The sequence below is a fragment of the Blennius ocellaris genome (assembly GCF_963422515.1).
Source record: "Blennius ocellaris genome assembly, chromosome: 13".
Taxonomy (NCBI): domain Eukaryota; kingdom Metazoa; phylum Chordata; class Actinopteri; order Blenniiformes; family Blenniidae; genus Blennius; species Blennius ocellaris.
In genome coordinates this window covers 15,595,309-15,607,766 of record NC_137662.1, presented here as the reverse complement: position 1 = coordinate 15,607,766, position 12,458 = coordinate 15,595,309, and the positions used below count along the sequence as shown (strand labels likewise).

Sequence of the window (12,458 nt, the reverse complement as noted above, 5' to 3'; positions counted from 1 at the left end):
GCGGTGAACCAAAGGGCATTGCTATCCGTCATCTTCAACAGGTGTCTTCTATGACATCAGGGGAAACCTTGATTATATGCAGCGTGTTTTCGACGCACAGTGTGGGGTCTGTATTGATGTAGTGTGGGGTTCACTTTGTTTGTTTGTGCATAGAAAAGGAGACGTTCATTCAAAAAGGAGCTGTTTCTGTGTGAGTAACAGCAGTGGAAAGATCTGGGTGTGGTGTGAGCTGCTTTTTCATCTGGCCGCACAAGTTGCCTGTGTGTGTGTGTGTGTGTGTGTGTCTGTGCCCATGTGTTTGTGAGCATGATAGATTTACTCCGCTTTCGAGCTCACGATTCCATTCCTCTGCTATTACGCAGACCTGTGAGTAAACAACCCCCTGGGCTGGCTCATGTTTTATAGTAACTGCTCACCATGTGTCAGAGACTTGCACGTCTGTGCGTTTTAACTCACAGGGTCTGTATCGCTCGCAGTGAAGTGAAGGTGCCCTTGGCGAGGGTTTGGATCTTGTTGTCGTAGAGCGATAGCAGCGAGAGGTTCTGAAGGTCCTGGAAGGCATTGGCACGAACACAGTGAATCTTATTGGCATTCAGCAACCTGGGAGACGGTGGAAGATGAGGAGAAACGAGATGGAGAGAGGGAGGAGGGGAAGGGGGGGTAGGCAGCTTGTCAGAGTTTTTTATGCATTCATTCATTATACATTCCATCTATAAAAGTATGCACAGGTACAAAGTTTATTTGAAGGTTACGGCTCCTTCCCTGAGTGGGAGTAAATGTGCCTGATATACAGTAGATGCCTGCAGAGAGTATCAGCACAGTGTCTGCGTGTGTGTGTGTTCCACCTACAGCAGTTGCAGGGCGTAGAGGCCATCGAATACCCCCTTGGGCAGGTCGGTGATCTTATTTCCATAGAGCACACTGAATATCACAGCAGAGACTTGCTTTAGACACAGGAAATGACAACCGAGTGGCTATTTATGCACAACCTCTGCTCAGGGCCACTTACAGGGAGTTGAGGGAGCGCAGGCCCTGGAAGGCATCAGGAGCTATCTCCGAGATCTGGTTGTTGCTCAGGTCACTGCAAAATACAGAGAGTCATTATAATGATGCATAATGAACATTATCAAGCCTATGATGATGGTGCATTTGTTCAAGTTGACTTTTGCTGTTTTAACAGAAGTTAATCCAGCATATGGTTCAGTGGGATTGTACTTTTTCTATTGAATACATGCTTAGGGTAAAAAAAACAAAAAACAATCCAACTTTTAAACTTCCTTGACTTGTGTTGCACTTTTGTTTATTTACTAGTTCAGGAGTTTCAAAACCCTTTGCATGATCAGGCACATTTATCCACGCACGCACGCACGCACGCACGCACGCACACACACACACACACACACACATCAATAGTGAAAAGTGTTATGCGTAGTGCCCATTCAACATTTAGGACCAACTTCAGATCGAGTGTCTTGCCAAAAACACTTCAACACATCAATAAGCAAAGATTGGTATGACAGTGACAGCTGTGGCAAGACATACAAAAGATGTGCAACAATGAAACTTGAGTGTGTGACAGTGAACTTGTCTGATGGTACATAAAATCTACTTTTACATCTCTATGATACCATTTATTACTAACTAATTTCAGTTCTTCTTAACTGTTAATGTGAAGAAAAGTATACGTAAGTGTGACCATTTTCACAAGATTCTGATTCATTAAAACCACAAAGGAATCACTCAAGACTTAGTTTGAGTTCTTTATTCAAGTGCGGTTTTAAACAGTAAACCATAAACAACTATCAGTTATGAAACTATCCAACAAACTTGCACTTTGGAACATTTTGTACTGCATATTTAAATCACACAATGATTGTAATATAAGAGCTGGATGAAGGGCTCTCGTTTATGACTGGTAAGAAAAGGAGGAAGCAAATGCAGTGTAAGCTGGATGAAGAGGCGCTCCAGCTCTCAAATCTGATGGTGCATCCCTTTTTGTCAGCTTTGTTGCCAATCAAAACATTTGCTCGTATTAGTTGTGGCCCACCAAACAACCCCCTGTTGTCTCACGGTGTGTGTGCTTGTGTGTTTGTGTGTGACTAAGACTGTGACGCAGGGCTGAAATCCAGGACGAAATCCAGTAGACTGCTCTGAACGTAGTCGTTGTTAATAGGATCCACAGGCATCTCCCCGCAGGACGGCCACTAAGCCTGTGTGTCCATCTACATGTGTGTGTTTTTGTTTGAGTAAATGCAACAGTAAATGAGGAACAGTGGGACAGAAAGAGAGAAAGACAGATGGAGAGAGCGAGTTAATGGAGTATGTGGACTGAACTCCAGTCAACTGGATACCTTTGAAGGAAAATCATCATGTGGTGAAGAAGAGGGATATTTTCTCATTTGGGGGTAACAGTTAAATAAGTACCCATTTGTCTTCTTGCAAAGGACTGGGGTTTCCTGGAAATAAAAAAACGTGGCGAGTGAGCCAACATATGCACTGGAGTGTGTCTGTTAACTCGGAGACCGGTGTCGGTGTGGCCATGTGTGAGGGCTGTTTCTGCATCTCTGGCTAAAGGACTGGTTCATGCGTAGGTCATCCAAACTGGGACAAGGTGGGAGAAAACGTGTGCGGCTGACATTTACTGGGAGAGGAAGACGAAGAGGTCAGGAGAGGCGCTGCTCATAAACAACAAACACATGCATTGCCGTGTGCGCTGGTCTATATGAGTGTCTAAAAAGTTGCCAAGTATTTACCTATTATTGTTATAGAATATCGCATAACTGAATATAACATATACAACATCTGCAGCAATGGCCTCTGGAGAGTTATCGTATCATCATGATGGATAGATGCTGTCTACACACTGCGAACTGAGGTTGCTGGACAGGTCCGGTCAGCGAGGGCCCGAAGCCAGCTGAACCAACAAAGACGACAAGGGTCAACACAGACATGCGGTCATGCATTGTTGTAGCTAAATGCAGAATCAGCAGAAGCAACAGCAGTAGCACTGATTGTTTGGAAGAACAGATGGGTAACAGCTACTCTACATATATATTGGCATTTTTGTCTGTTTTTTCTGGATGGGATTCACTTTACACAAACACACACACAAACACACACATTTTGTCCTCTATATTGTTGGTCAATAAACTACTTTTCCGCAGTTTTATAGCGTGATGGCTGTAAAAAAAAATTTCTTTTTCTATTGAACACTGTAAAAAAAGATTTGAAGCTCATTTTTCTAAGTCAGTTCAACTAAATGACAGAAGGTACTTGAAGTATATAATTCAGTTTCAGTCAAATGAAGGCATCAACTCCTCCCTTTACCAGGAGCCCAGCTGCCTCTGAAAGACGAGATGACATGCGGTCTGTATGAATCAGGGCGTTTTTCTGAGTTTGCATGTTCTATCCTGAGTATGTGGGTTTCCTCCAGGTTCTCTGGTTTAGTCCCACAGTCAAAAAAACATCCATGTGAGGTTAATTGGTGATCCTAACTGAATGCGTGTGTGGTTGTTTGTTTCTCTGTATTTGCCTCATGAAGGACTGGCGAGCCGCCCAGTATGTATCCTACCTTCTAACAGTCAGTTGGGATCAGGCCGTTACTCTGAATGGGATATAAGTGATGGATGGATATTTGGTGAAATGAACACAGTGCCAGTCCAGCAGAAAGAATATCCAGGTAGAAACATGCTACATTCAAATTCAAGAGAGATGTGTTATGACATTTTAAAAAAAAACTCCACATCCAAGTGGTGCTTTTAGCAACGGTCCACATCAAGACTGGAAGACCGGCTCCACCAATGCAGGCACAGCTGCTCTTAAGTTTCTTTGTTTACTTGGACACCCATTTTAAAGAAGAATCAGCTTGGTGCGTGTGAGAGTTTTAGATTTGTAGGATCTGGCCATTATAAATCTGAATATATGGCAAAAAGTTTGGATTGATATTTTTTAGGGAGTAACTGCTCTGTTTTGGTCATGATGTTTCAATCTTTCTGTGACAGTATTGTGGTTTTTTTAATGGCTTAATTTACTCAAACATAGAGACCAAGCTGAGTTGATTCCACACAGTCCACAGTTTTTTAAATATACAGTACAGTAACAAAAATGTATCCGAACCATAAAATATTTTCCTTGAGATCTCCCTGGAGCTACACTAAGATAGCAGCTGCATCAATCTGTCTTCGGCCCTCTGTTCACCTCATCTGAACTCCAAACTGTCCCCGGAGCTCGCCGATGCTGTGACCAGGCCTCTAAGAAGGGTAGAGAAACTCCCTGACCCTCTGTTTCCTCCTTCTCCCTGTCAGTCAGGTCCGGTGGTGTTGGAGTTATGGGTTTGGCCGGCGGGTGTGTGTCCTGGCCTGCTGACCAGACAGCTGGCTCACCGGGTGCAAAACCACTCAGTCTCAACCACCAGCCTGTCACTGTTCGCTCCCAAAGAGAGCGAAGCCTCAGCCCTCGTTCCAGCACACTCTCCGTCCCCTCATCATTTCCCCAGCTGGCAGTTTGCAGTTTGACCACGCTGGCACAGCACACACACACACACACACACACACACACAGACACACCACACACTGGACACAATGCTAGCCAGGGGAATACCAGTGTCCACCAATGAAAGATGAGAGCTGTTATTATGCTCATGTAGGATCTGAGTGCTTGCTTTCCATGCCACCCCAAGTCTGAGAACAAGAATATGTTCTTAAGGCACAGACAAAATAAATACTTCATGCTCCTTGGACGTGGAATAAGACGTCTGCCAATTGTTGCTTCTTTTTCCAGCCCTCAACTTCTTGTTCTCATCGGTATTATTTTGCCCCTGAGGTGAGTGCACTACTGTACTTACATCCTCCGCAGTTTCTTGTAGGGAGAAAAGGCTCCAGGAGGGACAGACTTAATCCCGTTCTGCTCCAGACGTCTGGTGAGGAGAGGACAGGAGAGGAGATACCATTAGTAAACCAAACAGTTCAGCTCTCCATGGTAACATAGCTGAGTGATCACCTCTGACCCTCGGTGATTGGACTGATTATATTAGCGGAGATCTATTCCCCAGCTGTAATAGGTCCAGCTCATGTTGGAGTCATAACATCCTCAGAACCAATAAACATAGACTCAATGCAAAAGTGCTGAGGAAAAGACCTGGAAAGGAAGAGACTTACAATGTGTGATGGCGTTAAGGCCTAAGTCATATATAATTATGACGTAACATTCATGGTTCCCAGCGCTTTTGTTGTCATACGAGATCCTGTTATCAATAATGATTTCCCGTATTCCTGTGAACTTTGCTATTATCCTCTGGACGTCTGCAGAACGCCCACTGAAACCTGGGCTGCGGTGAAATATCAGTTTCTTGAATTTACTTTTCCCTCCGAGTCTAAGACCTGCTGACGCAAAGTTGACAAGAAAATGCCTGACAAAGTCCCACCATAAAACAACTGTCGAAATGTGAAATGAATACACAGACAAACATGCACCCAGTGATTGAGTACGAGAACAGTAACCAACTCTAATCAGTCTCAGATGGTTGCAGGGAAGCAGACATCCCCAAACCCCATTAGTGAGGGCATGCATGTGTGTGTCGGGCTACTACTTAGGGACCCAGCTCAAGCCCCAGACCAATTCCCCGGTGTAGCTGGCAGAGGGCTGTTTATCTGCAGGTCAGTTCACAGCTTTTAAAACTGTCCTTACCGAGGCTTAGCAGGGCCCAGAGGGAGCCAGCTGCAAGCCTGTCTGCTTGTTCTTACATCCAGCCTCTCAGCAGAGGAACTGGCTGCAGACCAGCCACTATGGGCCCGTATGAGCTACAGACATCTAAAGCTTATCATGATGCGTTTTGTCACCATGGGAAAGTGATAAATATGAGGGAAAACTGCAAATTCGTTGGCAACCAGAGGATTTAACTTTAAGTAGATGAATTCTCGGCATTCCCACAAAAGTTAATGATTCAGTCCAGGACAGCTCAGAATTACTACATGCCTCCATGACCCCCTGCATTTATGTGTTTTTGGACTTTTCAAGGATGATAAATGTTTTGTTAAACATTAGATACAACCATTTAACAGTTTCCAAATGCTTCAATCAAGAATCCTAAACAAGCGGCCCACGTTTACGGGGCGATATAGGAGCGCAATTGACATTCTTCGGATGGCAGTGATTCCAGACCGCAGATTCCTGTGGTGGACATGCTCCCTCGGTCTGTTTTTGTCTGCCTGTCCCAATGCGTCTGTGAATTTACAGCAGAGTGACAGCACTGTGGTTCCCCCAAGTGGCTTTAGCGCCTTCTCTCATCAACCCGTTTGTCTGACTGGTCCAAACCAGTCTGGCACTCTGCATGCTGTTTGCATGCATTTCAGTGTCCTTGTAAGATCTGTGCGTGCGTGCGTGTGTGTGTGTGGTGTGTGTGTGTGTGTGCTGCAGGCACCGTGTGGTACACCGGTGTGTGTCGATGTGCAGCAAGACCCAGAAGCCAGACAAAGGTGTAAACACACAGAAACACACATGCACAGCAGGCATTGTCGCACTTTTATTTTCCTTTTAGCCTTCATGTTGTCACTCCTTGCTGATCAATATGTGCAAGTGACTTAATCCCTGCAATCAACAAAGGAGTTACTCGATCCAATTGGCAGAGAGAGAAAAAAACAAAAACAAAAAAAACAATCCCCAGAGTCGCCTGTGGACGGACAGTGGTCCCCAATGGTTCCCTTCCAATTTATCAGGTCTGTGTGTGTGTGTGTGTGTGTGTGTGTGTGTGTGTGTGTGTGTGTGTGTGTGTGTGTGTGTGTGTGTGTGTGTGTGTGTGTGTGTGTGTGTGTGTGTGTGTGTGTGTGTGTGTGTAAGCTGGTGTTTGCATCAGCCCAATCAATGTTCTTCATCCTTTTCATTAGGGTCTGGGCATGGTTTTCATTAAGGGGAAACACATTATGCCTTTGGGTATTCGCTCAGTGCGTGCCTGAGTCAGAAATAGATGGCGGGATGGTAGCGGTGCGGATGAAAGGCGGCGGGAGAATTTTACGGCAGGGTTCAGCCACTGCAGACAGAGACTACTCCGCATAATAATCTGTGCTGGTGGTGTTTTGGCTAACTGGGCCTGGCCTCACAAGAGAGGAGTGCAGAAACCAGCTCACGTACTCACAACCATAAACACAACACTGGCATTCATTAAGGGTAGAGTGGGGCAGAGGTTGCAATTCTCCGATTTGTACATAATGAGAGCAGCATGCATGTGTGTTTTTGTGTGTATGCGAGTTTCACAGTGCCTCATTAACAAGGCATTAGGCTGGCCTTGATACCCAGCAGCCCGCCTCGCTGTAATTGAACCTGATTTTATAATGAACTTCAAGCACAGATCAAACCTGCTGCACCAAGTTACTGAACGGACTCCCCAGCCACCAACCCCCCTGCTCATTTTTTTTTTTTTGCTGCTTATCTGCCTCCTTTAACCCGCCTGTGGTGATTTGGCACACTGAGAAAGATGGAGAGAGAAAATGTGAAAGGAAAAGCGTTGTGGGAATTTGACCTGTAAGGTAAGGCTCTGATGGGCAGGACAGGAGGAATGTGCATTATAAAAGTGGGCGTCTCAGCATTCACATCTTGTAAAAGATGAATCGGAACAAGGTGGAAGTTTATGAGCAAGACATGCTTAAGCACCTATTAGATGTAAAGGGCAGGGGAAGTTTTAATGCATCTGCCACACAGAGAGGATCTGCTGTCTATAAAATCTGTGCAAGTGAGAGCTACAGTATCTGACAGTGGTTTCCCTGCACTCCCATTACTGCTGCTGGTCAGTCATTGGACTCGTATATCATATAAGTTTCACCTGAGGAAAGTTAAACCAAGAGAGCACAATGAGGAGGTCTACATGCTATAAAGCAATAAAAAAACAAACAAACAAAAAAAAAAAAACCTTCACTATTTTCCTCTGTTTATTGGTTTCTAGGCTCATTAATTTACTTCTCGAAAAGCAAAATGTGTGAAGTTTGAAACCGAAGTGAAAAATTTCAGCTTTTCCTGGGTGGTCAATGGGAACACAGAAAAGTGTGAACTCGTAAGTCCAAATTAGGAAATTCAGCACAACACGGCACAAGAAATAGGTCAGGGTTGTTGGGGAACATGGGATCTGTGACTTCCATGCTAGCTGGGTATTTATAAACAGAGTCCACGGGGAGGAGGAGACCTAGAAACTTGCTGTGTCCTCCTCACAACACACATGCTCCTCAGAAGAACATGAAACACAACCGCTGGCTTTTCACTCTTCAGCCCAGCTTTTTCACACCATGCATAAATCCCAATGTTGCTTTGCCATTTAATGTAGACCCTTGTCAGTGGCATGAAGCGCCGCGATAAAGAATGCAGAAAGGACTACTTTGAGCCACATTCCCAGGAACTACAGTAGGCTGATAGCATGTGGGCTGTAAACGGTTAATGCCTACACAGATGTTGGAGGGCTGATAAAGTGAGGGAGGGATGGCAGCAAGGCATTCATATGTGGTTGATGGGCCCTCTGAGCTGATAAGAGCGCAGAGTCTCGGATTGAAGTCTGACTCAAGTCTGCATGTGTGTCTCTTGGAATACAGCTAATATGTGGACGCCCTGGCAGGTGACGGAGTGTGAAAGCAAGAGGAAGCCAGGGCACATAAAGCCAGTGTGATCGTCTTAAACCAAGTCAGTTTCGGCAGAAAGAAAAAAAAAACAATTAAATGGAAACATATTTCAATAATTGACACAGAGCTTCATGATGACATTTGACTAAGGAGGGGAAATGATGCAATGAGTATTTGTTTTATTTGTTTCTGTAGAGATGTCAATATGTTGTGAAAATAAAGTTGGCTAAATAAAATGTGACTGTTGTTCTCAACATTTAAACCACTTTCATACAAGAAAAATAACTTGAGAAATGCCTATGATGATTTATTGGCATGATCACAGAAGGAAAAGTTAATAAATATTGATGTGGGAGAACATTTCAATTGACGTTCAAGATTAATGAGTAGGGCTGCAAAGTGGAACAGTGGTTAGGGTTTTTGCCTCACAGCAAGGAGATCATGAGTTCAAACACCAGCTGGGCCTTTCTGTATGGAGTTTGCGCCTTTCTTTCTCGTGTATGTGTGTGTGTTTCCTTCCACAGTCCAGAAAACAAACATGTGCGGTCAATTGGTGACCCTAAACCACTCAGAGGCGTCAATGCAAGAGCACGTGGTTGCAGTGTGATGAACCGGTGACCTGTCCGGGGTGTCAAATTAGATTCACACTGTTCTAACAGTAAATGTATCATGCTCACATTTCGGCCATGCTGTCTGGCAGGTTGGCTGGGATGGCGATCAGACCTTTCCCTCTGCAGTCCACTATGTTGTTGCTGCAGGTGCACATGGCAGGACACGAGCCTCCCCCGATGCTGCACGGCTGCAAGCTGGAAGACTCCTGGTGTCCTGGAGAGAGAAACAGAGGGAAGTGGAAGGAGGATATGATCGACTGAGCAGCAGGGGATCTGCAGCTCCTACAGGTGGTTGAGTGCAGGTGGATTTCTTGGTTTCAGTGGGCCCGCGCGGCTTTGAGGAGGATTACAGGACAACGTATTTTGCGGGGAGGATTTGTGCAGTGACACGAAGCAGCTCTTGTTCTCAAGTAGAGCTCCAACTCATTCTGCTGCTGCTCATGTCATCAGCCCCTTTGTGCTTCATAAACCGAATATCAAATGAACACGCGCGCACGCACGCACGCACGCACGCACGCACGCACGCACGCACGCACGCACGCACGCACGCACGCACGCACGCACACACGCACACACGCACACACACACACACACACACACACACACACACACACACACACGTATATACATTCCCAGACATACTTTGACATTGAGAAAAAAAAAAAGAAAAAAAGCTCCCACTCCTGACTTCATTGTAAAGCTGTATATACTTGAGAATCTATGAGTAAGAAACTAGGTTATCTATCAAAGAAGTGACACAATGTATGAAGAGGAGAATGAAAGATCTGAAAAATAGAGTCGGAGCGGCAATCGAGGGCCTCCCAATAACATCCATTGATCTCTCCACAGATGTTCCTCCTGAGTCTGCGTTCTCTGGGTGGAATTGATGCCATTCAGCACATTCAGCTGTACCACCCCCACCTCTCCTACTCCATTTGTTCTAAAACACTTCCAACTTTTTCATTTGCATACAGAGCACACAACCCATCAGGCTGTCTCTAGATACCTGTTCAAATAGTTCCTGCTCTGGTGTGGTGACGAGCCGATGCAGCACATTTGGTGTGTGCGGCGCGATGTGTGTAAGTATAACCCAGATAAAATGAATAAAACAGACTTTTAAATGGCCTCATTTACACAGCATTACTAATCTGAGTTTCAAACCATGAATATTTAATTACCTTCCTATCTATCGCTCAGCTTGTGTGGAAAATGTTGGCAAGAGGGAGAGGTGGAGGAAGGGGGGGGGGAGGCACAGATTCAGAGCGTGGTAGACAGGGACAGGAGTTAGAGATGGTGAAAGTCAGCTACAGAAAAAGGCACAGCGCTCAAAAACAGGATCAAACATTACGGTTTACCCCAAAGCTCCTGCCACGAGCAATGTTTCAGGTCAGATTCCATATATCCAGTAAATCGTAAAGAATTACCTGAAGAGGCCCAATGCTTTGACAGACTCAGGAGTCAGACAGCAAACTACACCAGGAGTGTGAATCAACAGCGGCACAGTCGCTCAGCCCACGTGATCTGAGGCCGTGTGATTTGGGATGGCAGAGGTTTGACAGATCTGGGATCAGGTGCAGGGCAGAGAAAAACTCCCTTCTGATCTAACATGGCATATTTGACAGGCCTGGGATCAGGGAGAGTGCAGAGCGCAGCTGGAGCGGCCTTAACAATGACAGCTCCCTGACAGGTATACTTGAGGTGAATCTGTTTGATGTTCGTGCCTCCCCTGTTCTTCCTGGTGCTGTTTTCCCCATTATCTCTTTCCTTGCCTCCGTCTCTACCTCTCTATCTGGTTCCTTGTTTATGTGTTTTCCCCCCCTTCTCTATTTGCCCACTCTGCTTCTTTTTTCACTCCCTTTATTGTCATTGTATTTTGAATCCATCATTTGCAGCCCATTATTATTTCAAATATTTGCTCTCGCTTTATACTATTTGTCTTTTGTTCCCATTCTGTCACTTTTTATGGTGACTCCTTACAAGTTTTTTATATTAAGTTAAAAAAAAATAAAAAGTACTGTATTAATGTTGAAGATTATTTCTTCAGAGCAGTGATGAAGCTGACTCATCCAATTTCTGTCATGTAATATTCAAACTGGCATGTAACTTGTAACTTGGCATGCGGGAGCCACATGCGCAAATAGTGTCACCCTAAGGCTCCAACAGATTATTATTACAAATTTATCATCTGCAAAACTGTGCAATGCGGATTTAAGTTTTTTGTTGTCCATTGAAAGGTGATAGCCACTACGATGTACTCCAGTATGGCAACGTCATCATCTAAATATGTCACTGGTGCTGTCAAAACACAAATAAAAGAAACAAATCAAATCAAGGGACTTTGTTGTAAGGAAAAAGGTCAATATGGAAGTAAATAAAGAATGTGAAGTAGCTTACTTGCATGGGAATCTGCAAACTATTGTGAGATCACAACCTGTGGTTATTGAAACAGTCAAACCAACATATAACTGGTTTTAGACTATCAACACCTTTTTTTTTACTTTTTTGATTATCAACAGTTCAAAAGTATTTGGCAGTAGTATTTTGGTAAAGGCCATTATTTATAACTATCTCACAAAGAAGTTAAAATAAAACATTTTCACACTGAATTCAAAAACAAAGAAATATCAGTGCTCATATTTTCTGGATTTGATGAGGACAAAAACTGTTCTGTCACAGAGAGTTAATGAGCTGTTGTTTTTGCATCAGAGTCCCCCAAAGTATTAAAAAGCAAACATAAAAGCATTTACTATGCAGACGTGGCTCTTAAAATCAAAAATTTAACAGAAGTATCTGCTTTTTCTTGTGTTTTTGATCATCCGGTGCAGACGATTCACTAAATTACAATGGTTTTTTTGTTTTTGTTTTTTAAATAATGAGCTCTAGTTTTAAGGTTTTGAATATTTAACTTGAGTTTGATGTTTAAGGGAGATGATGACAAACAACTGGCCGGAAAAAAAACATTTGTCCCCAAAGCGAAACAGCAAATGTGTTCCTCTCCTCATTACTGGATGAAACAGTGCTGTTTCTCAGTTGGACACTGGGAGCGACAGTGAGTGAGTCATAATGCCACAATCCTGCTTCTGCCTCTCGTCTCCCACTTCTTTTCCCCTTCCAAGACAGCACCACTCCACCAAAATCCCCTGCAGGTGGCCAGTCCACACAGCAAAAAGTAAATGCAGGCACAACACCATCATGTTGAACATCCAAAAAATACTAAGGAGGAAAAAAAAAAAAAAGGATGCGTGTGTGT

General features: G+C 44.2%; 1 protein-coding gene across 1 annotated transcript in view; it reads right to left on the bottom strand.

Annotated features, from left to right (window-relative positions):
* The window catches only part of slit1a (slit homolog 1a), a 92,983-nt gene that overhangs the window by 23,350 nt on the left and 57,175 nt on the right, over window positions 1-12,458 (bottom strand). The window contains exons 9-13 of the mRNA XM_080507626.1: window positions 9,275-9,422; window positions 4,844-4,915; window positions 1,010-1,081; window positions 850-921; window positions 457-600 (exon numbers count right to left, since the gene is read on the bottom strand). Coding sequence (XP_080363752.1) covers window positions 457-600; window positions 850-921; window positions 1,010-1,081; window positions 4,844-4,915; window positions 9,275-9,422 — 508 coding nt within the window. The remainder of the gene's footprint in view (window positions 1-456; window positions 601-849; window positions 922-1,009; window positions 1,082-4,843; window positions 4,916-9,274; window positions 9,423-12,458) is intronic.